The sequence below is a fragment of the Chlorocebus sabaeus genome, chromosome 18, assembly GCF_047675955.1.
Source record: "Chlorocebus sabaeus isolate Y175 chromosome 18, mChlSab1.0.hap1, whole genome shotgun sequence".
NCBI lineage: Eukaryota > Metazoa > Chordata > Mammalia > Primates > Cercopithecidae > Chlorocebus > Chlorocebus sabaeus.
The window spans coordinates 50,859,304-50,885,395 of NC_132921.1; the positions used below are offsets into that span (position 1 = coordinate 50,859,304).

General features: G+C 37.4%; 1 protein-coding gene across 2 annotated transcripts in view; it reads right to left on the reverse strand.

The window, feature by feature from the left end:
• Window positions 1-4,815: 4,815 nt before the first annotated feature.
• Window positions 4,816-26,092, reverse strand: part of RNF138 (ring finger protein 138) — a 38,443-nt gene continuing 17,166 nt past the window's right edge. Inside the window, exons 2-7 of one of the 2 annotated variants that reach the window (XM_007974352.3) lie at window positions 24,758-24,923; window positions 22,825-22,940; window positions 12,536-12,592; window positions 11,281-11,392; window positions 9,351-9,458; window positions 4,816-7,157 (exon numbers count right to left, since the gene is read on the reverse strand). In XM_007974352.3, coding sequence (XP_007972543.1) covers window positions 7,089-7,157; window positions 9,351-9,458; window positions 11,281-11,392; window positions 12,536-12,592; window positions 22,825-22,940; window positions 24,758-24,923 — 628 coding nt within the window. In that variant the 3' untranslated portion in view covers window positions 4,816-7,088. The remainder of the gene's footprint in view (window positions 7,158-9,350; window positions 9,459-11,280; window positions 11,393-12,535; window positions 12,593-22,824; window positions 22,941-24,757; window positions 24,924-26,092) is intronic. The other variant, XM_037982420.2, reaches the window with a different exon arrangement.

Consider the following 26,092-nt stretch of genomic DNA (forward strand, 5'->3'; position numbering starts at 1 on the left):
CTCATTGTGTTGCCCAGGCTGGTCTTGAGCCCCTGGCCTCAAGGGATACTCCTACTTTGGCCTCCTAAAGTGCTGAGATTACAGCCATCAGCCACTGGGCCTAGTCCACTTTATCAGTTTCATATGTGATAAACATGTGATAAATACAGTCACGCATTGCTTGATGACAGGAATATGTTCTGAGAAACGTTATCATTAGGTGATTTCCTCATTGCGTGAACATCACAGAGTATATTTACACAAACCTCGATGGTATAAGCCTACTACACACCTGGGTTACATGGCGTGGCCTATTGCTCCTAGGCTACAGAACTGTACGGCGTGCTACTATACTGAATACTGTAAGGAACTGTAACACAGTTTATCTAAACATATCTAAACATAGAAAACATAGCTAAACATAGAGAAGGTAGAGTGAAAATACAGTATTATAACCTTAAGGGACCACCATTGTATATGTGGCCCATCAACAACCAAAATGTCGTTATGTGGTGCATGACTATATTCACAAAAACAAAACTGCTTTTGGGTTCTCAATAATTTCTAAGGGTAAAGGGCTCCTGAGGCAAGAAGTTTGAAAAGTGTGAGCTAAGTAAACCTAAAATTACTTCATAAACACAGAAAATGCTGTTGTGACATATCAATTCTATCTGGAAACAGAAACAGTTGGTACAGAGTAGTATTCTCAATCATTACTCATAAAATTTTCAGAAAGGTCAGAAAAACTATTTTACACCCTTTGATACTACCAAATAACCTAGATATCATACGTAAGCTAGTCAAGTGATTTGCTAATGTTGCAAAATAATTTTTCTCCTAGAGACAATAGTTTCATTCTAATTATTGGACTAAGAACCAAACATGTTAAAAAATGGGTGGGTTAAGTAAATTTCTCATCATGAATCCTAGGTATACATTCGATTGAGAAGTACGATCATCAGCTGATTGTTCTTTGTTCTTCTTCTTTATTATTATTATTTTTTTTTTTGAGGAGTTTCGCTCTCGTTGCCCAGGCTGGAATACAATGGCACAATTATTCTAAAAGATATGTTTTATTGCCAGGCGCGGTGGCTCAAGCCTGTAATCCCAGCACTTTGGGAGGCCAAGATGGGCGGATCACGAGGTCAGGAGATCGAGACCATCCTGGCTAACATGGTGAAACCCCGTCTCTACTAAAAATACAAAAAAAATTAGCCAGGCGCGGTGGCGGGCGCCTGTAGTCCCAGCTACTTGGGAGGCTGAGGCAGGAGAATGGCGTGAACCTGTGAGGCGGAGCTTGCAGTGAGTGGAGATCCAACCACTGCACTCCAGCCTGGGCGACAGAGCGAGACTCTGTCTCAAAAAAAAAAAAAAAAAAAAAAAAAAAATATGTTTTATTTAGAATTCCTCATGTGTGGGGTATTTGTACTTCTCGGAAACAAAGACAATGTCTCAGATCTTCCCACAAAAGTTGAGGCTAGCAAACCAGGTGTGACGCACACCTGTAGTCTCAGCAACTCAAGAGGCTGAAGATCCCTTGAGACAAGGAGTTTAGACTCAAGGGATTGAGGCCTTGAGGCCAATGCAGGAGGATCACTTGAACTCAGGAGTTTGAGACCCACCTGGGCAACATGGCGAAACCCTGTCTCTACAAAAAATACAAACAGTTGAGGCCAGCAAATAAAGACTAATAACTCTTTAGACTCTATCTTTAAGGGGGAACAAAAATCCAGACTGTCCTGACAGGATTTTAGACTAAAGTAGGACCTGCCAGATATAAATACAATAGGTTGACTTGTATTGGATACACAGTAATAGTAAACATAACATGCTCTGTTCCAAGCTCTTTGTAATATTAACTAATTCAATCCTCACAAACCATAGAGGTAAAAGGGGCTAATAAATGTGTCCAAACCACACAAGTAGCAACCAGCAGAATCATCAAAACTAGGCTGTCTGGTCCAAGAAAGTAGGCTCAGTTGTTTTAAACGTGTGGTCTTCTGACAAAGATCTACCCAACACCCTTCTGTATCTGCTGTAACCCCGTTTGTTTCTATTGGTGGCTTCAGATCCTATCCCAGAAAATATAGTCCTTAAATACTTATTAAAATCTCATACTTCCCATGATTTGAGGGAGCCTAGCAAAAAAATAAAATAGAAAAATAAAATTCTATACCTACAAAAATGCCTTGAAAAGAAAACAAACATCCAGGCCGAGGTAGGGCATGGTGGCTCACGCCTGTAATCGGACTTTGGGAGTCCGAGGTGGGCAGATCACCTGAGGTCAGGAGTTTGAGACCAGCCTGGCCAAGATGGCAAAACCCTCTCTCTACTAAAATACAAAAATTAGCTAGGTGTGGTGGCGCATGCCCGTAATCCCAGCTACTCGGGAGGCTGAGGCAGGAGAATCACTTAAACCTGGGAGGGGCTGAAGTGAGCCGAAGTCACACCACTGCACTCCAGCCTAGGTGACAGAGTGAGACTCCATCCTCCCAAAAAAACAACAACAAAAAAACCATCCAGGCCCTGCACGGTGGTGCACACCCGTAATTCTAGCACTGTGGGAGGCCAAGGCAGGCGGATCACTTGGGGCCAGGAGTTTGAGACCATCCTGGACAACAGGGTGAAACCCATCTCTACTAAAAGTATAAAAATTAGCCAAGTGTAGAGGCACACCTGTAATCCCAGCTACTCAGGAGGCTGAGGCAGGAGAATCATTTGAACCTGGGAGATGGAGGTTGCAGTAAGCAGAAATTGCACCACTGCATTCTAGCCTGGGTAAGAGTGAGACACTGTCTCAAAAAAAAAAAAAGAAAAGAAAGAAAGAACATCCCATACACAGCTCATGGAAAGTCAGGTAAGAGCAACGGAAGGTCATTTGGCTAGACTCTTCACTTCCTTCCTCAGTTATGAGGAGAAGACCAACCTGTTTTGTTTTTAGCTACCTTTGGCATCCCCAGGTGCCAGCATACATAAAAGAATCACTTGTAATACATTTAATACAACTTTTACAAATATTAAAATGTAACTTTAGAAGACTAAGCTTTCCTGTTCTGGACAAAGACAAGTCACTGCTGCTGTAAACACAAGAAAAAAACAGAAAAATCACAAAACAATGTTATAAAAGCCAAATATAAAATAATATTTACTGTGTGCTTCCACTTACCACAAACCCATGTGTGGTATTAGAAGTTACATACTGATAGTAGTTAATTGTGACTGGAAGTAGAAACAAAAAGACTTAGGAGATTCTAGTAATGCTTTTTTTTTCTTCTTGACCTGAGCATGGATTACTTCAGGTTATTGTTCACTTTGTACACTTTCAGCATCATGTACCATTATTGCCCACTTAGACAAATATGAAATCTCCCTCACATCCTGTTTTCTTCCTCTCCATATCCTCCACCAAATGGCTGTGACTCATCTGGTTACCAGTCTTCCATATTTATTCCCCTGCCTTGCTCGTCTTAAATTCTGCAGTATGTCTTTCACTATTACAATCTTAAGAATTCCTGTTTTTTTGGCCGGACATGGTGGCCCACACCTGTAATCCCAGCACTTTGGGAGGCTGAAGTGGGTGGATCCCCTGAGGTCAGGAGTTCAAGACCAGCCTGACCAACATAGTGAAATCCTCTCTCTACTAAATACAAAAAATTAGCCGGGCATGGTGGCGCGTGCCTATCATCCCAGCTAAGGCAGGAGAATCGCTTGAACCCGGGAGGTGGAGGTTGCAGTGAGCCGAGATCATGCCATTGCACTCCAGCCTGGGCAACAACAGCAAACTCCATCTCAAAAAAAATAAAATAAAAATCCTGTTTTTTGTTTTGTTGAGAGTCTTGCTGTTATCCAGACTGGAGTGCAGTGGCATGGTAACAGCTCACTGCAGCCTCATCCTCCCAAGCTCAAGCCATCCTCCCACCTTAGCCTCCTGAGTAGTTGGGACTACAGGTGCACACCACCACACCCGGCCAATTTTTTGATTACTTGTAGAGATGGGGGTATATGTTCCTCAGGATGGAGTTCGTTATACAGGACATAGTACAATATAGTTTAAATTGTCAATCAAGTACCAAATGGAATACGCCCATTTTACTCCTCTTGGGGGAAGAATGCAGTGTATGTCATCTTTCTCAATCCCAGGACTGGACCACTGTTGTTGAAGCGGGGAGACAGGCTGCAACACCCATTTTCCTGAGAGTCCTGTATCCCCCTTTAACTCACCTCCCTTCCCTATCTTTTTTCAAAACTGTACTGCACAGAGAATTATGTTACACACTAACTGGTATCATGGAATGGGTGCTTTACTTATGTCTATTATGAGTTTTATGTGTATTTACATGTTTTCTGGGTCACACCTTTTCTACATAGTATGATAAAAAATCACGCTTCTACAAGGGGTTTGAGTAGCAGCTGTAAGGGGTTTCTGTAGAAGTTATGTATTGAAGATCGTAATTAATACTTACCAAGCAGCCCATAGGTATATGACATTGTATTTGGCAATGTAGTCTTATAATCCTGATATCTTACTTAAAAGTAGTATCTCCATATAAAAGTATTTATTAAGCAATTAACAAGCTTTCTGCCTAGCTGCTAACAGGGCTTGAAAATCTTGCTCCATGGACACTTCATAAAATTGCTTCATAAGGTGATTAACAATTTGAAATGGATAAAATAGGTTTATAAAGTTAAATCTGACATATAGCACCAGCATGTGGTAGCTTTTTCTTATCCACGTTTTTAAATGCAAAATAATGTGTTATCTCCTATATGTCTTTCAGGGTGAATTATGAGAGTTAAATGTTTGCCTCCAGACAAAATTTTAATTAGACACACAAGTAGGAGAAAACCACTTTTAATTGAAAAATAAAGCAATACATCTCAAATAAGGCTCTGTTTAACAACAAAACTGTAATTTGTTGAAATAGCTTTCGTAAGTGGTACTGTGAAATTTAGGTATTGGGAGTATCAGTACAGTTTCCCTCTTTTAATCCTGACTCAGCTATAATATTAAAAATAAAAACTTTTCCCCATAATTTCCATAAATTAAATCTGTAAAGTCTATCCCTATTCCCAATTCACTGACAAAAAGAGGGGAAATTTTAAACAATCATTTTCATACTGAGAAATTCTCAAATAAAAGCAAATAGTATTTTCCTTATGAAAAAGCTGGTATGTGAGACACACAAGACTATCAATGATATTTAACTCATTCACAAAACTTTAAAACACAATTCCATCAAGATGACCTCTACTACAATTTTCCTTTAAAGAAGTTCCCAAATCCCAGAATGGTTTAACTTGACATATTGGATGTATTAAACTTTGAAAGAAACTATGAAAGTTACTGCTTTAAACTGGAAAAAACTATGGTCAAAAGTCTCTTAAAATGGAGCTGTTTTTTAAATTACACCCATGTAACTGCAGAGAAAATGCTCAAGCACATACATAGTAAACATCACTCTTTAAAATGACAGAACAAAGGCATATGTTCATTAAGATGTATGGCTTTTTTTGTGGTTATTACAATCCATAAATAAAGTCTTTACTGTTTGAAAAAGGTTTTTACAAAACTCCACTTCCAAAATTAACATTTTTATTAAATCAAGTTAAAAAAACGTTCAGTGTAGAAAAGTCAACAAGGGTTTTAACAAAACCAAAATATACCTTTTTATACAATATATGTATATATTAGCAGCAAACTACTTCTGAGATTCTCTTTTATGTTCTTTTAGTTATTTTAAAGAAAGCATAAACAATGTATATTAGTATGGAATGTCAGCGAATCCACTCTTAGTCCTTTATTCTGTGATTTGGGCCTTCTACAAAATACTTTATGATTTTCACTAATGAATACTAAGAACAAACCCAATTTTGACTAAAAAGTAGTGAAACAGTGGTTGGTAGAATCTTTCTCATTGTATCACGGTCACACATTATATTTGAGAATAACAAATGAGCACCATATACACAGGTAATTGTGTGTGTGTGTAAACTCAATTTTTAAGGTGTAATAGCAGCCAACTAGATCACTTAGCACTGTGACTATCACTTTTTAATTTGGTGATATACAAAATTTTAACAAATCAGATAAACACTTCAACCCCCTATTGCTTGTCCATTTAAAAAATCCTTAATAGAAATTCTATATATAACCTGACAAACTGCATACATACATACATGTGTGTATATATACACACAAAAGTATATGTATATATACATACACATCTTTAGCTTTGAATAAATTTCTAAACTGAGATGAAGTCAAACCTCTCATTTACATCTTCTAGAATACAATATTACCAACTGAAAGTTTCTAATAAGAGTTTCAACTTAGTTAATCAGAAATACTGGCTACTGAAAATTCTGAGGCCAAAGAGCTGTTATTCAGCTTAGTATATTCCAGGCTTACAAATCAGTCAAAGACTGAAATTACCAAATGCCCATGAAAGAAATAAATTTTTCTCTTTGTATGTCCTTCTAATAACAAAAAGAAAATATCTTTACAACAAGCTTTCACTTTTTAAAGAACTAAAATTATTACAGAAATCTCACTAGTCTTCAAAAATAGCAAATGTTATATAAATACAATTTTCTTATAGTTGAATTTTTCAGCTAGAATCTGCAGTTTAAAAATTTCCTTTGGATTATTCCATTTAGCACTTCAAGTTTCTATTCTGCAACTCTAATAACTGGCTCAGATTTGTTAGGTTATATCAATCACATCGTTCAAAATTTGATACTGTGTGTTAAATGTGTACAATAATAAAGTAAATGGGAGGAATGCACCAAATTCCAAAAGCAACATAATAATGAAAAATTCAAGAATATTTAATATTACAAAAAGATAAAGTACAACAGGGATTCTCTTTTACCATTACATTAGTGAAACATCTTTTTTACGCTTTTAAAGCTCATGTCATAACTTTCATTTTTTAACTTATCAAGAGGATGAAGTTTTTAGAAGCCCCACCTTTATTTTCAATAAAAAACTAAAATGACTGAATTACTTTTATTAATATACACATCAAGTTACTGAAACGGTGACTTCATGTAGTTCCCCCTTAAAGATGGCACTTGCAGGTACAAAGATGCAGAGATGTCTACAGCCTTCAGATGTTTACTTGAAAAGATTCTTCAACAGCAGTTTGATATTGGGTTTCTTCATCTAGCTGAAGATTCTAAAAACAGTAACAACATTCATGTCAACAGGAAAAACATACTCAACTACTCAATACTTTGCCCAATACATTAGACATCTTGATACACATTACACACACTCAGGACAGTTACGTACAACAGATATAACGGTATCTTTTAAGATACAAGATTTGAATACCTAAACTTTAATAAAAACTTAAGTTCAGTTGTAAAACAGATCACCACAGAACAAAATCTGAGTTTTATAATGCCTTATAAGTCATTAATAAAAAACGTGGTTAATTGTAAAGCTGGGTAAGCATGCGCCTGTAGTTGCAGCTATTCTGGGGGCTGAGGCAGAAGGTAAGTTTGAGCCTATGAGTTTCAGGCCAGCCTGGGCAACACAGGGAGACTGTCTCTTTAAAAAATAAAAATAAAAAATGAAAAACACAACTGAAGTTAATCATAACACACAATCATAAATATTTTTTGATTTATGAATTTTTTGAAAATTTCATCTCTAGAAAATAATGCCAAATACCTGACAGTAAAATGATTTTAAGAAAACAAGCATTTATTGAATTATAAGTTGAGTAAGAATTTTTTTTTTTTTTTTCGGGAGTTTGGCTCTGTCACTCAGGCTGGAGTGCAGTGGTGCAATCTTGGCTCACCACAACCTCCACCTCCTGGGCTCAAGCAATTCTTATGCCTCAGCCTCCCAAGTAGCTGGGATTACAGGTACACACCATCACACCCACCTAATTTTTGTATCTGTAGTAAAGACAGGGTTTCACCATGTTGGTCAGGCTGGTCTTGAACTCCCGACCTCCGGTGATCCACCTGCCTCAGCCTCCCAAAGTAATGGGATTACAGGCATGAGCCATCGTGCCCAGCTGAGTAATAAATTCTTAACCATAACATGAAGTCTACAGCTTATTCAATCAGTTATAAAACTACTCCTTAATTTTAAAAATTACATTTGCTATATTTGCTATCAATTTTATGCCCTATGAGTTTTGCTTTAAAATTAAGGCCTCTATTTGACAATGTGAAATAATTAGATTATTGACTTTTCTTGTCTTTTTTTTTTTTTTAAGACGGAATCTCACTTTGTCATCCAGGCTGGAGTGCAGTGGCATGATCTCTGCTCGCTGCAAGCTCCGCCTCCTGGGTTCATCCCATTCTTCTGCCTCAGCCTCCTGAGTAGCTGGGACTACAGGCACCCGCAACCACACCTGGCTAATTTTTTGTATTTTTAGTAAAGACCGGGTTTCACCATATTAGTAAGGATAGTCTTGATCTCCTGACCTTGTGATCCGCCCACCTCTGCCTCCCAAAGTGCTGGGATTACAGGTGTGAGCCACCGCGCCCTGCCTAGATTACCTACTTTTCTATGGCAAGGTAAAACAACTTGACAGTTAGATCAAAAGTGGTTCACAAATTTTTGTATTTCCAAACACATTACAATCTTTCTTACAATGAGAATTTAATAATAATCTAGAATCAACACTGGAAGGCAGACAAAAATGTAGATTTTGTTCATGTCACTGTGCTTACCTAAACTGGAAAACAAATAGCCATTCTTTGTCAGGGCTAATTTTAAATAAAGTTTTGATTAAACTGAAGTTGAATAAAATGCAATTTAACAATTAATAAAACAGGTATTCACCTAATTTTAAAAGTACATCACACATATTTAGAAGTAGAAATTAATCCATTTTGCTCTGAATTCATTTTTACATTATATAACTTCTCTTACACTCTTAGTCTCTTTGTAACCTAGCTTTGCCTGATAACTAAGCTCCCTCATTTTAAAAAGGATGTGTCTTACATGTTTGTTAGATGTGAGAAATCTAAGATTTCTAGCATAATACAAGCAACTTATATGACATGAGAAATGTATCCTCCATATGTTGTACCAATTTTACTTCTCTTGTAGGTACAATTTTCCCTTAAATCTACACAGTTTTCATGTAAATCATCATTTTGCTAATCTGGGTGCTTGCTGTTCCTCTATTAATTCTCTCTAGTACAGGAGGTAGAGAATAAACTCCATTTTTACCATTTCTACAAGCTAAAGTTCACCAATATTATTAAAAACCTAAGAACTTGCTCTAAATCCATCCAGTAAGATACAACAGCTTGCTACAAAATTTAAGTCTAGATTTTTTAAAAAAGTTATTTTAACTTGAATATTTAAACAGTACTTTTTTAATCTTGAAGAATTCACTTACCACAAATTCTCCATAATCAAACTGATGTCTCTGATTTAGATGACTAACAAAATTTCTGGTAATCTGGCTAGGATCTCCCCAAGGAAGAGACACACAAATAGGACATGTCTATAAGAAACGGATTGTTTTAAACAAAAATTAATAAAAACAATGAAATATTATACAATTATTGAGACTATTAAAATAGCACAGGGATATGTAACCAAAAATATCTATGTGAGAAGCATTTTTAAAGGCCAAGTTCCATCACTAGATCATTTCCCAATTAATTACCTTAGATAAATGACATTAATCTAACACAGTAAGAATATCATTCTATTCCTTAAATCTCTTATTACACAAATGTTTCAACAGAAACAGCACATCTAGCTTTTAATAATACCAACTGTAATAGTTACCACTAACTGGTTGCCTGCAACATACCCAATATATTATCTCATTTGATCTATACAATAATCATATAATTAGTATTAGTTTTATTTCATTTGTAAGTAAAATAAAAATGAAGTAAACTGGAAAATTTACTTTAAATTGTATCCTTAGTTTTTCTTTTCTTTTTTTAAACTAGAGACACGGTCTCGCTGTTGTCCAGGCTGGGTCTCAAACTCCTGGGCTCAAGCAATCCTCCTGCCTTGGCCTCCCATAGTGCTGGGATTAAAGGCATGTGCCACCACACCCAGCCATATCCTTACATTTAAATGAAGTACATCTTACAAAGTGAATGGATAACATAATTGTAATAACACACAAAAAACCTTCAGTAATTAAACTCTAGTCAAAGTTTATGATATATCGAATATTATGCAGAAATGAATAAAAATTTGGTAATCCAATATAAAACTAAGTAAAATCTTAAATATGAGTGAGATTTCCTGGAATTTCTTTGGCACTGTATTTGTCTAAGCATAACTGAACCCATTCTAATAAGCAAAGTAGGTAGTGTACCTTCTTAGGTGGTATGTGAGAGCTTAAGATCATCCTCAATGGTTATTGAAGCATATTCTTTTTATTTTCTTTATTTTTAAATAGACAGGGTCTCACTATGTTGCCCAGGCTAGTCTCGAACTCTTGGGCTCAAGCAATCCTCCCCTCTTGGCCTCCCAAAGTGCTAAATTACAGGCATGAGCCACTGTGCCCAGTCCTGAAGCATATTCTTTCACAACTCTTCCTAGCATACTCAATAAAACAACTTAGAAATATCTAAATGCTTATTGATAACATTTTCCTTCCTCTTCTTTCTGAAGACAGTATTTATATATCAAAATGTTCAGCTGAAAGGGAAATATCTCTCCCAGCTCAGTTTCTCCTGTTCCATTCACAGCTGAAATAACTTACCTGTGAAACACTTCTAGGATCATTGTCTGCTGGAATCCTGAATTCTGCTCTATCTCCCTCACTATCAAAAAGCTCTCACCATTTTCTTACATACTCTCAAAATGTCATAAAAAATATGTAGGCATCAAATAGAAAGTCTAAGTCTTTTCTTTCCTTGCTTTATGCATTCACATACTGTATTCTGCAAGAAAACAATAAAAAGACCTGCTGACTTTATTCTTACTTATAGGTATTTTCACCTATAGCAATCTACCTGACTAGATCTACTTGTCTGCCATCTACAGAGCAAGTAGTAACTGAGGCCTCAATGGACAGGTTGTGCTACTGCGCAGGAATGAGTTCCCAGTTCATCTTTCATTACTTCAGTCTTCTCCAGACTGCTATATTACCTCACACTATGCATCTCCCTTTTTATAATGAGAGTTACTGCAATTTTAAATATCTCATTTTGCTTCAATCCTTTGTTGACAAAAATCTACTGATAATGCCCCAACCAAATATAAATCAACTACTTTCCCTCGTATACATAAAGTGAAATAAATAGAACAGCACGTTTTATTCTAAGCAGAAGACTGTCTTAAACATATGTACTTACCACAGGAACTATCTGAAATAGGTGATTACTGTTACAGTGATCCAGTAAACGCTGTCTGGTAAAATTTGATTCTTGACACAGGGGACACTTAAAAGTAGGATGACCAGAAGAACTATAAAACAATTTTAAACGAAATATACTTACTTCAAAATCATAACATAAAAATAATGCTCTCCTATTTTTTGAGGAATCACTACACATTTTTTAAAAAGTTATAATTATTAGACTATTCAAAGATTCTCTCATTTTGAACATGTTTTCAGGAAATGATGCATTACAGAGGTTCCCAATCTCAGTTTACAGTACTTTTAGTGTCCTCAGTAAATTTTTTCATGGTGTCTCTAGGTCAAAACAAAAACAAAACCAAAAACCTAGCTGGCTCCATTTATTACGTAGTTAGGTCCAAACTTAATTGTAGTCGTTTGTGTGATGCCAATAGCTGTCATTGTATGTCCCTTGAAAATTTTTAATATTCTGTAGTATTCCACATTTTGCAAACCTTATATCTAGGAACTTAAAACTTTTAAAAGACTTCCATCAATATTGTATCTCTAATAAATATCAGGCCCTAGGAATCCAACATCCAAAATTCAAAAGAAAAGCAAAAAAAGCACTGATCATGAGAATGAAATACTCGAAAACATTCTAAGGATCAAGCATCACTGAGTTTTAATACTTCTGAATTTCAGGAAGGGACAGTTCAACATGGACAACTTTACCTGAATAATGTGTGGAAGAAACCTGACCACAGTGAAAGAGAATAGCTAAACTCTTCTAACCTAATGTGATTCTTAAAAGCAGTAACTGCATTTTCTATTTCTAAACTGCTAACTTCAAACACTATGCCTAATGATTTAACTGAATTTTTAAAGTTTAATTTACAGCCAGGCGCGGTGGCTCATGCCTGTAATCCCAGCACTTTGGGAGCCCGAGGTAGGTGGATTATCTGAGGTCAGGAGTTCGAGACCAGCCTGGCCAACATGGTGAAACCCTGTCTCTACTAAAAATACAAAAATTAGCCAGGCGTGGTGGCAGGCGCCTGTAATACCAGATACTCAGGAGACTGAGGCAGAAGAATCACTTGAACCTGGGAGGCGCAGGTTGCAGTGAGCCAAGATCACACCACTGCTCCAGCCTGGGCAAACAAAGCGAGACTCTGTCTCAAAAAAAAAAAAAAAAGTTTAATTTAAAAAGCTATTTGATAAAGTAATAAATATATTATTTGCTAAAGTGGCAGGATTTTTCAAAAGCTTACCTTGTATTCTCTTGGTAAGTTTCTGTGTTATCAGATGTGGATGTTTCACTCCTATTGCTTAAGAAGCACAGGGGGAAAAAGTTAGTACCTCAAAGTAATGAAAACACATTAAAGGTTCATTATCTTGAACCATTAATGAAGAAGACTAGTCTGAATTTGTTTTAAAATTCTGAACTTCAATACTCCTTCTTCCTATTGGGTCCTTTAAAAAACAAAATCTGCGGGACCGGGGTCCGGTGCGGAATGCCCTTCGTCCTGGGAAACGGGGTGCGGCCGGAAAGGCGGCCGCCCCCTCGCCCGTCACGCAACGCACATTCGTGGGGAACCTGGCGCTAAACCATTCGTAGACGACCTGCTTCTGGGTCGGGGTTTCGTACGTAGCAGAGCAGCTCCCTCGCTGCGATCTATTGAAAGTCAGCCCTCGACACAAGAAAAAAAATAAATAAATAAAAATAAAAAAATAAAAATAAAAAACAAAATCTGAACTTCAAATGGTTCTGAACTATGAAATAATTACAATATTAATTACTTTTAAATAAGTTGACTGCTTACTAGATTCTTATTCATGTTCTTTAAAATTAACTTATGCACAGTTACAGAAGTATGGAGAATTTTGCAGAATTACCTTAAATCCCATTCCTCTACCTTTACCTAGACTAGTAAGCTTTTAAATGCTAGGGTAGACTCAAGAATTTGTGAACTTTTTTACTTGAAACTAGGACATGGTATAAGGTTATGCCCTCCAAAGTGGAGTAATTTAAGAAAATATGTAAATGTTCATTATGTTTGTATTTTATTTCCAAAAAGGAAAGAAACCAGGCTTCACTAACATTTAATATATAGAACTTGACATCTCTACTTTTACCATATGCCAAAGAGTCATGTGTCATATGGAATATCAGAGGAATCCTGAGGGAAGAGTAAGTATTCCATACAGGGACTGTCACTTGTGTGCTACAGAATTTGATCAATGCGGTCAATTTTTATTTATTTATTTTTTTTTTGAGATGGAGTCTCAATCTGTCGCCCAGGTTGGAGTGCAGTGGTGCAATTCTGGCTCACTGCAACCTCCACCTCCTGGGTTCGAGCAATTCTTCTGCCTCAGCCTCCCAAGTAGCTGGGATTACAGGTGTGAGCCACCACGACTGGCTAATTTTTGTAATTTCAGTAGAGATGGGGTTTTGCCATGTTGGCCAGGCTGGTCTTGAACTCCTGAGCTCAAGTGATCCACCCACCCCAGCCTCCCAAACTGCTGGGATTACAGGCGTGAGCCACCACGCCCAGCCCAACGTGGTCAATTTTATAAAAGCAAATGTCTTTTAACAGTAGAAATCTTAACACAGTAATAAGATAGGTAGTGGCTAAGAAAAAATTGTACAACACAGGTTGGTTCTATATCTCAATGCCAAAGTTTAAAAAGTTGAACTTAAACTGGTTATTCATTTTTCCTTTATAAAAAGACAAGGAATACTATATCATCTACCTAGCAGCTGATCTTTCTTTTCTGTTTACTTTCATAATAAATGTATACACAACAATGTGTACACAGTGAAAAGGCACCATTCCAATGACAGTTCACTTCTGTGAAGATAACCATGTTATGTCTCCACACAGAGCCCAAGCAAGCAAGCAAACTTCACTGTTAAAATACATAACCTGGCTGGGCGTGGCAGCTCACGCCTGTAATCCCAGCACTTTGGGAGGTGGGTGGATCACGAGGTCAGGAGATCAAGACCATCCTGGCTAACAGGGTGAAACCCCGTCTCTACTAAAAATACAAAAAAATTAGCCAGGCGTGGTGGCGGGTGCCTGTAGTCCCAGCTGCTGGGGAGGCTGAGGTAGGAGAATGGCATGAACCCAGGAGGCGGAGCTTGCAGTGAGTCGAGATCACGCCACTGCACTCCAGCCTGGGCAACAGAGCAAGACTCCATCTCAAAAAAAAAAAAAAAAACACATAACCCAGGCTGGGCGCAGTGGCTCACACCTGTAATCCCAGCACTCTGGGAGGCCGAGGCAGGCAGATCACAAAGTCAGGAGTTCGAGACTAGCCTAGCCAACGTGGTGAAACCCCGTCTCTACTAAAAACAAAAATTAGCCGGGCGTGTAATCCCAGCTACTTGGGAGGCTGAGGCAGAATTGCTTGAAACCAGAAGGCAGAGGTTGTAGAGAGCTGAGATCGTGCCACTGCACTCCAGCCTGGGCAACAAGAGCAAAACTCTGTCTGAAAAGAAAGTACATAACCCAAATAGACTATTAAACTATTATTTGCACCTTTCTGGAACTAAAAACCTGCTCTTCAAAATAAAGTCAAATTATGGAGAGTGCATTTATTAAGGGAGTGTTATATGATTGTTACCAAAAACAGCATGTGTTCACCAATTAAACAACTCATATCTATACATTTAAAATTGGTAGATTTTTCTAACCAGCTTAAAAATCTTCTAAATTAACATAATCAATGGGTTTTAAATGTGCCCTTTAAAAATACTATAACAACTTCTAATTGGTTTATAGAACTATAACATCATTGGGGAAGATGCAAATTTCAGCAACAGTCCTTTTTATATTTAGAAAATAGGCTTAAAATTTTGGGGCTTTTTTTTTTTTTTTTTTTTGAGATGGAGTTTCGCTCTTCTTGCCCGGGCTGGAGTGCAGTGGCACAATCGTGGCTCACTGCAACCTCCGTCTCCCGGGTTCGAGTGATTCTCCTGCCTTAGCCTCCTGAGAAGTTGGGATTACCGGCATGCACGACCACACCCAGCTCGTTTTTGTATTTTTAGTAGAGACAGTTTCTCCATGTTGGTCAGGCTGGTCTCGAACTCCCGACCTCAGGGTATCCACCTGCCTTGGCCTCCCAAAGTGCTGGGATTATAAGCGTGAGCCACCACACACAGCCAAGATTGAAAATTTTTATTTTATCCTATGGCATACATTTTCCATTTGGATCTACTTTTTTTTTTTTTTTTTGAGACAGTCTTGCTCTGTCTCCCAGGCTGGAGTGCAGTAGCGCAATCTCGGCTCATTGCAAACTCCTCCTCCTGGGTTCAAGTGATTCTCCTGCCTCGGCCTCCCGAGTAGCTGGGTCTACCGGCACATGCCACCATGCCTGGCTAATTTTTGTATTTTTAGTAGAGACAGGGTTTTACATGTTGGCCCAGCTGGTCCTGACCTCAAGTGATCCACCCACCTCGATCTCCCAAAGTGCAGGGATTACAGGCGTGAGCCACCACACCCGGCCAGTACTATGCATAGCTTTAAATAAACAAACACTGGGGGTACATACTCAATTCTTTTACTGATAGGGTAATGCAATCACAAAACTTCTGATTTAAAGCATTTAATATCAAAGTTAATACCCTTTTTAAACATGTTCTCCCTTCTGTCTACCATTGTAACTCTCAATTTTTCCATTATTCCTATCATTATCATCATTCTAGTTCTTCTTAGTCATCTTTGTTTCATGCCTGGCCTGTTGTATTCATCATGTCTGCTCATCCTTGTATCATGCCTGCTCATTTAGCTCAGAATAGGTTCAACAATAGAAAATCAATTACTGACAGTAAATTATTTTTTAAAAATTATAAGATTTTATCAGATACAGAAACACCAATAAAATTCAATCTCCATAATAAAACAAAAACAAAAATTTATTTTCCCATAGTTATGTCTGTTGCTTTTAAATTTAATGTTCTATATCTCACTTGGTTTACTGCATTCAATAGGATCTCTATCCAATGTTAAAGAGTAAGCACATGCTTTTTAAAAATATAAATGCCTAGACTCCAGATATCAGAATATCTGGAACTCTAGCCAGATGTATATATGTTTTTAATTTCATATATGATTCTGATTTGAGTAAAACTATTTAATGGGGAAATCTTAAATTCAGGGTAATACTGACATGGAGCAGATAAACTGTAAAACTAAAAGATCTATGCTAAAAAACTATAGTAAATATTATACTTATTCGTAAAATTATAGGTGTATTCCCACTAAAATCAGGAACAAGAAAAAGGTGCCTGCTATTTAACACTGAATAGAAAACCTACTCAATGCAATAAATCAAGTATTATCTAGAACAGTAGGTTTAAAAGGAGCAGACAAAACTGTAGGAAAATATGATTTTCTATATAATAAATGTAAAAGAATCAACAGATTTTAAGAACTACCAGATTAGAACTATTACAACTAATAAATCATCAAAGTTGCTGAAAACAAGATTAACATAAAAATCAATTGATATTTCTATTCTCTAGTAATAACTAATTAGATTATCAAACAGGGAAAAAAGGGCTCATTTTTATAGCAACAGAAACTATAAGGTTTTACTAGAAAAAGATATAAAACATTTACTCAAGTTCTAAATGAACTGTTAATGCATTTTTTTAAAATGAGAAAGAGACTGGGCGCAGTGGCTCACTCCTGTAATCCCAGCACTTTGGGAGGCTAAGGCAGGTGGATCACCTGAGGCCAGGAGGCCGAGACCAGCTTGGCCAACATGGCGAAACTCTGTCTGTACCAAAAATACAAAAATTAGCCAGGCGTGGTAGTGCATGCCTGTAGTCCCCGTTACTCGGGAGTCTGAGGCAGAAGAATCACTTGAACCCAGAGGTGGAGGTTGTAGTGAGCTGACATAGCACCACTGCACTCCAGTCTGAGAGAGAGAGACTCTGTCTCAAAAAAATAAAAATAATAAATAAAATAAAATGAGAAAGAGGCCAGGCACCACAGTGGCTCATGCCTGTGATCTCAACACTTTGGGAGGCTAAGGCAGGAGGACTGTTTGATCCCCAGAGTTTGAGATTGGTCTGGGCAACACAGTGAGACCCTGCTTCAATAAAATAAATAATAAAATAAGAGAGGTCATATTTCTAGAGGAATGAAAAATGGATCACCTCCTACTGCCACCCCCCCCACCCCCGGAAAAAACACCAGAATGCAGAGATGTGTAGAACAGAAGTGGCATTATAAATCAGTAGACAAAGAACCGGCTCCTCAATGAATGGTACCAAAACAAATGGTTTATCACATAGGGAAAATTTTTCCTACCTCACATTATACATCTCAAATAAATGTGAAAAGCTCAGCTTTTAAAGTTTAAGAAGAAAATATCTTTTACCTTGATGTAGAAAAAATTTCTCAAGCATGATATAAAAAGAAAATTAAAGAATATACATATATATGCAAATACAAGTGCTGTAATCCCAGCACTTTGGGAGTGTAATACATGTAAATACATGTAAATACTTTTCTATGTCAAAAGACACCATACAAAACCAGCCAAAGACTAAACAAAGATATCTGCAATGCATGTAGCAAAGGATTTTTTTTTTTTCTTTTTTTGAGACAGAGTCTCGCTCTGTTGCCCAGGCTGGAGTGTACTGACACGATCCCAGCTCACTGCAACCTCGGCCTCCCAGGTTCAAGCAATTCTCCTGCCTCAGCCTCTTGAGTAGCTGGGATTACAGGTGCGCATCACCACGCCCAGCTAATTTTTGTATTTTTTAGTAGAGACAAGGTTTTACCATGTTGGCCAGGCTGGTCTCAAACTTCTGACCTAGTGATCTGCCTACCTCGGCCTCCCAAAGTGCTGGGATCACAGGCGTGAACCACCGCGCCAGCATTATCATTATTTTTTGAGAAAGAGTCTTGCCCTATCTCCCAGGCTGGAATACAGTGGCCAGATCTTGGATCACTGCAACCTCTGCCTCCCGGGTTTAAGCAATTCTCCTGCCTCAGCTTCCTGAGTAGTTGGGACTACAGTTGTGTGTCACCACGCCTGGCTAATTTTTTTATTTTTAGTAGAGACAAGGGTTCACCATGTTGGCCAGGCTGGTCTTGAACTCCTGACCTCAGGTGATCTGCCCGCCTCAGCCTCCCAAAGCTGGGATTACAGGTGTAAGCCACTGTACCCAGCCATAACAAAAGATTATTATCCAGAATATATGAAGAATACCTATAAACAAGAAAAAGAACATTTTAATACTATGCCAGATTTCTTCATAGTTATTTAGCCACTTAAAATATTAAACAATCTGGAGAGAAATTTATTAGGAAAAATAAAAGACTGCTGGCAATTTTCCTTTTTTTAGTTTTTGTGAAGAGCTGTATTTGAAATAAACTGTATAAGCCTACTGATACCCACTTATTAATGTTTACAAAGAGTCAAGATTAGTAGGAACAGTCTGAAAACAGACCAAATGATTTCCAAGGAAGATAAAATTGAAATGTCTTCTGTATCTTAATGATTACATTCATCTTCCCTCCTCCTCCCCACTTCCTGTGGTTAAAGAAAACAAAAATATATAACCTTATGTTAGAAGCAGAATTTTGTTATAAAATAGGAATGGCCTTAGTAAAATTAGCACTGCTATCTAATTATTATGGGAAACTACCCCACACCAATGCAAGAATTTTACTAAAACATCCTCCAATATTTACTAATTTATAGTAAACAGTACTACTCTGAATGATATGAATGAAAGTGGCATAGATTATTTTAGATGGCTCAACTGGAAGTTATAGCTTACAGTTAGATATATGGAAAAAATAATGTCTGTTTTACCGATTCCTGTATATTCAATAACATGTGGAGTGTGTCCAGCACTTCAGAAGGTATAATAAACAGTATGAATTCGTGAAATGATCTATGAATTTATTTTGCAATTTTTTTTTTCTACTCAGATAATGCCACTTTAAGAATTTCCATAGCCATGCTCTATTCAGCTGTCTTCTTCAGGTTCTGGTATCTATTTCCTCCTCTCTCCTGCTTTCAGCAGACCCAGAGCACACCATTATTCCTTGTGGCTTCCTATACCCTACTTATATAGTGTACCTAATATACTATTCTTTGAAAATAGTCCCTTTACTAAATTCTCCTCAAACTGCATAATTAGAGCCCACTGTTTCCTGCTCAGACCATGAGTATACCATGGATCATATCTTATTTTTCCTACCATTAAAACAAACAAACAAAAAATTTCTGGCTGGGCGCGGTGGTTCATGCCTGTAATCCCAACACTTTGGGAGGCCAAGGCAGGTGGATCAATCACCTGAGGTCAGGAGTTTGAGACCAGCCTGGCCAACATGGTGAAACCCCATCTCTACAAAAAATGCTAAAATTAATTAGTCGGGAGTGGTCGTGGGCACCTGTAATCCCAGCTACTTGGGAGGCTTAGGCAGGAGAATCACTTGAACCTGGGAGGTGGATGTTGCAGTGAGCTGAGATCGCGTCATTGCACTCTAGCCTGGGCAACAAGAGCAAAACTCTGTCTACAAATAAATAAATTAAAAATAAAAATAAAAATAAACATTTCTGGCTGGGCATGGTGGCTCACACCTGTAATCCCAGCACTTTGAGAAGCCAAGGCAGGTGGATCGCCTGAGGTCAGGAGTTCGAGACCAGCGTGGGCAACAAATTGAGAACCTCAGCTCAATTTGTTTAACACCAAAAACCCCCCCGCCCCCCAAAAAATCAAAAATTAGATGGATGTGGTGGCATGCGCCTGTGGTCCTAGCTACATGGGAGACTGAGGCAGAAGGATTGCTTGAGCTCAGGAGGTTGAGGCTACAGTGAGCCATGTTCACGCCATTGCATTCCAGCCTGGATGACAGAGCAAGACCCTGTCTAAAAACAAAACAGAACAAACAAAATAAATTTAAAAATTAAAAAAAAAACCACTTTTCCTTCCTTTGCCAATTTTCTTACTGACTAAAAATCCATATGCAAATTCAGTTATTCCATTGCAATCAGAACTCTGCATAGGATATAGAAATAAATAAGACTAAAAAGCTCATTCTAGGTGAGTAGACAGGCTGAAATAAATAAATAAATACAACAGTTCTACCAAGAAGAAGAAATTCTAGAGTTCAGGAAGAATTTTACTGAGTAGCTAATACTTGGTCTAAGTCTTCAAGGGGAAGAAAAAAGTCGACCAGCTGGCAAAATGCAGGTTGGGATATTACTGGTAAAAGTGTGGAGGTGAGGGAGTGATAATGATGATGATGAGGAAGAAATAACATTTTTCAAGCAAAGTACCATTCAAGTTTCTTTACTTATATTAACTCATTTGTTAACTTCAACCCAATGAGGTCCTAATATCATCATCGCCTCTCATACCTTTCCTTAAACAGATGAGACAACTGTGGCAATTTCTTGCCAAGGTAATACAATTAGTAAGTGACATCTGAAATTTGAACCCAGCACTCTGGGTCCAAGCCTACATTTTTAACCACAGTCATATTGTTTTTCAAGAATGGCAAAGATACGGAACAAATAATTCAACATGGCTAAGGCATGTGATGCAATGATGGATAACCAAGAAAGAGGCTATAAAAAAAGAGGAAAGGGCCAGATCAGAAAGGCTTTGGAATAAGGAATTTTGCCGTGTGTGTGTGTGTGTGTGTGTGTGTGTGTGTGTGTGTGTGTGTGTGTGTTTTAGACGGAGTCTGACTCTGTCGCCCAGGCTAGGTTTCCTAGGTTCAAGTGATTCTCCTGCCTCAGCCTCCCAAATAGCTGGGAATATAGGCACGTGCCACCACACCTGGCTAATTTTTGTATTTTTAGTAGAGACAAGATTTCACCATATTGTCCAGGCTGGTCTTGAACACCTGACCTCAACTGATCTGCCCACCATGGCCTCCCAAATTGCTGGGATTACAGGTGTGAGCCACCGCGCCCAGCCGGAATTTTGTCTTTTATACTTCATTAATATTACTTTGGCGACAGAATGCAACACAGATTAGAGGATAACTACCAACTAAAAGGCTATTATCATAGTTCGAGTGAGAGATGATGAGGGCCTGAGCTAGGGGAGTGACAAGATAAAATAAAAGTATAGATGAGGAATATTGCTATTAGGAATCAAGTGTCTATGACCAAGTGGATCTAAGAAGTAAGGGGGAGGAAGGCCTGTCTCCTGACAAGAAAATTTGGTCATTAAAAGCAGTGATTACAGTCAAGTACACTAAGAACTTTACTGAAAGCTGGGGATATGCTCAACAAGACAAACACCATCTCCTCACTTAAGAACAGTCTACTGGGTAAAAAAGCAGATAGGAAATTACAATAAAGTAGAAGTACAACAATAAGAAAAACATAGAAATGAAGAAACCCAGAAGGACTAAACAAAACTACAAGAGCAACAAATTTCAACCAAATTTCCTTGACACTAACAAATCAAGTAAAATGAGAACCTGAAAAGTTTTTTCAGACTAGGTAATCAGAAAATTACTACAGATCTTTATCAGACAATCACTAAAGATCTTTACCAGAAATTTCAACTGAGTAGGGAAGACGCCCAATGTAGTATGATCAACATGAAGTGCTCATGGGCGGTTAAGTTACTAAAAATCAGCAATATGTAAAATGAAAAGCCACTAAAATAAAATCTTACAGACTGCTTAACATACTGCCTCCTGGGAACCTTTCTATAATAGTGGCAATATTGTCTTTCCTTACACAGTTATGTGTGTGCTTACTACTGAAGTTTTCAAAATTAACAATGCATTGTTATAGGGATACATGCATGGGTGATGATACATAAAGAAAATCAAAGGAATGAATACTCCAAATAAGAGGATAGTGGTTGCATCTAGGAGTATACGGTTCAAATGGGGCAGGAGCTCACAAAGAGATTCTAAAGTTCTGAAAAATGTCCTATTTCTTGACCTGGGTTAATAGGTAACTGGATGTTTATCATTATTTTTTTAAACCACAAGTGCATTTTGGCCATTTTTCTGTGTAAAATACATTTCATAAAAATGTTTAATGTACATAAATCTGAAATAAGATACAAATCAGTCCAAATCTAGTTGTTTAAAAGAAATGAGACTCAAATAGAACTGCATTGCACCTGGTTTCACTTTTACAGGACATTTTAGAATAAAAATTTCAAACTCTAAGTCTATCCCTTAGATAGCAAAGAAAAAATAGGCTGTAGTTTGCAAATACATTACTGAAAAGATTTTTCTATAGTTTTTCAAATCACTTCAGTTGCAAAATCAGTACGAGAAAAATCTCCAACTTATTTTTTACTCAAAAATGAAAATTCTTAGAATGATTTTAAATAACATAAGCTTAAGTTCATGAAGTTCATCTCCCAGATGAGATCTTACGTGTGCCAAACAGATTTTGAAGGCAAATGCTGTAGTTCTGATACTTGGCAATTCACTTTAAAAACACGTGTACATACACACACACATCACCCCAAATACCTTATCATATAGTTCCCAAAACAATTTCCATTTCGATTATGAAAATTCTGTATTTAGGAATAAGTATTGCTTACCTGTTCCCTACTGAATCTTGAGAGATCTGAAAGTTTGGAATGATAGAAGAAACACCATATTCATCCTGATACTTCTTACAAGATTTGTAATGATGTCTCATGCGATAGAATTTAATCTGTAAATTATTAAAATGTGACTTTTAATTTAAAATACAACTCATAAGATTTGAGATAGTGTCAAAAAGAGGGAAAAAAACCTAAATACTCCTTTTAAACAAGTCGTATTTTTTTTAAGTAAATGATTTCATCCTTAAGTAGGAGTTAAAAGTAGATAATACATTTCTGTTCATTAAATGAAGAGATGGAGAAGAGTCCATCTGTCCATAAATTCACTGCAAAAAATAGCAAATAACTTCACACTTGAAAAGATACTACTAGTAGTAGACAAAAAAATTAAAAGCACTAAGAAGATGCCAGATGCTATTGGGCATGTCTTATTATTTAACTTCTGCAGCCTGGCAGAGTTAGAAAGCAGTTTAAAAAAATTAAGTTCCTAGCTGGGTGCAGTGGCTCACACTTGTAATCCCAGCCCTTTGGGAGGCTGGGGCGGTGGACTGCTTGAGTTCAGGGGTTCGAGACCAGCCTGAGCAACATGGTAAAACCCCGTTTATAAAAAAAATACAAAAATTAGCCAGGTGTAATCTCAGCTACCTGAGGGGCTGAGGCAGGAGGATTGCTTAAAGCCTGGGAAGTAAAGCTGCAGTGAGCCAAGACTGTGCCACTGTACTCCAGCCTGGGTGACAAAGTGAGACCTTGTCTCCAAAAAAGAAAAAAAAATTAAGTTCCCAGGAATACTTGGAACATTTTTCAGTTTCTCACTGAGAGGAATAGCCAGAATCCCTCAAGTGTGTTTTCTAGCTTCAATTCATTGCCCTGTCAAACATTTCCTTCAAAAAGATGGAAAAGCAGATCTGACTTGTGTGAATGCATGAAATAGCAACCAGTTTTGCTCTGAATTCATTAGCTATTAGAAAAAATGTCAGTGATAAATCTATAGACACATGGATATACTCAAAGCCTAACCACCCCTCACTATTTTATTCCTTCTCCAAATGATAGAACAATAAAATCCAGATTATAGAATTAATGCTGGTTATTTGTTAACACCTGATTTTCCTACATGTTCCTTAAAATTAACCAAATATGTTGTGATTTCTTTCTTTTTTTTTTCTGACAGTTTTGTTCTTGTTGCCCAGTGTGGAGTGCAATGGCACAATTTCAGCTCACCACAACCTCCACGTCCTGGGTTAAAACAATTCTGCCTCAGCCTCCCAAGTAGCTGGGATTATAGGCATGCACCACCACACCAGCCGATTTTTGTATTTTTAGTAGAGATAGGGTTTCACCATGTTGGTCAGGGTGGTCTCGAACTCCTGACCTCAGGTCATCTACCCACCTTGGCCTCCCAAAGTGCTGGGATTATAGGCATAAGCCACCATGCCCGGAGCTTGTGATTTCTTAAATACATAATTATATAAGTAAAGTGAGCAGCTAGAGAGTTCCTTAACTACATAAATCCATGTGCCCAAACTAGTAACATGTCTATGTGCAAAGCTGCAATAATGATGCTACCATGAGAAAAACTTAAGGGTTGAATTTGTACCAGAATGGGGTTTAAATGAGCTAAATGCCAGTTTCCTAATTTAGTTACTTTATGTAAGTAATCAATGAGAAACTACTTTTAGAAAAATGCCATGCTAAATATTATGAAATTCAGTGATTTTTTTTCAGTGTCATTTCTCAGTAAGTTTATAATCTAGTAAGATCTATGACCACAACTTTTTTTGGCCTTTTCTATCCCATTCCCAGTCTAAATACCTTTCATCTTTTCAAAACAAACAAACAAAAAAAAGCAGCAACCAAGAAAATTCAAACAAGAATTTCAGAGTAGAAACTTGGCTTCCAAAGAAGAGATATGTCACATTTACTCTACCTGTTTTGCACAGCATCTGCAGCTACCAGAAAACTTCCGCATTATATTTTCAAGGTCTAAGGCCCGTTCAGGACATGCTCTCTCTCTTCTAGTCACATTTCCACGACACAGGGGACAATGTGCTCCGCTTTCCCTCATTGCAGTCAGGAAACATTTTCTACAGAAGCTAAACCAAACATTATGACACATTAATTACAGGAAAAAATTACTCTTTTCATCTCTATAAATACAAACAAGTGATTATAAATATGTATTCAAATTAAATAAGTTAAGCTACTCATATGCACATAAATCTCAAGTTTAAGAACTGTATATGTAGTTATCAGAGAGTAAGACTGATAACTGGACTAGATGGTAAAGTTTTAAAAATTACACTCAAGTCTTCTTTACAACTTCCTAACACAGTATATGATGAATAAATATTAATGCTACATATTAATAATATTACTAGAGGAAACATGGTACAAAGGAAGAACTGGATCCTGGCTCTGCCATTTAGTAGCTGTGTAATCTTAGGCCAACAAATTAACCCACACTGGATCTCCATTTCCCCCCCTTACAAAATAAAAGGATGAATGACATAAGCTTTTGTCTCAAACTGATATATTTGTGACATGTTGTTCCACAAGACATAAACAGGTCTACTACAAAAGAGCACACAAATGATTTGGGAAGTTCTAGAATAAAGTTAATAGGTTTTACCCAAAGTTAGGTGTTACCCAAAGTTATCTGCGTGTTAATAGGTGTTACTCAAAGTTATCTGGTCAGGAAATAGGAAAATTTCCCAAACTGTGCAATGGAATGTAATTTGAGAAATATTTAAGAATACTTCCGGCTTTAACATTTATAACCAACTTTCTAATTAGAATCAAACTAAAATCTTTTTATCTTCTCTAGCCCTACCAAATACCTTATTTGATCATTTTGCTTTTAAGAGAACCAGTTAAATTACAGACATATATATCTGGGATCTAGAATATATATACATTTAATCCAATCTTCTATAAATATATATGAATATTCCTCATAACAAAAGTTTAGGGGAAATGGTGCAATAACAGATCACATAACCTGAGTTTCCTAACCATGTAGCACCTTTTTTTTTTTTTTTTTTTGAGACGGAGTCTCGCTCTGTCGCCCAGGCTGGAGTGCAGTGGCCGGATCTCAGCTCACTGCAAGCTCTGCCTCCCGGGTTTACGCCATTCTCCTGCCTCAGCCTCCTGAGTAGCTGGGACTACAGGTGCCCGCCACCTTGCCTGGCTAGTTTTTTTGTATTTTTTAGTAGAGATGGGGTTTCACCGGGTTAGCCAGGATGGTCTCTATCTCCTGACCTCG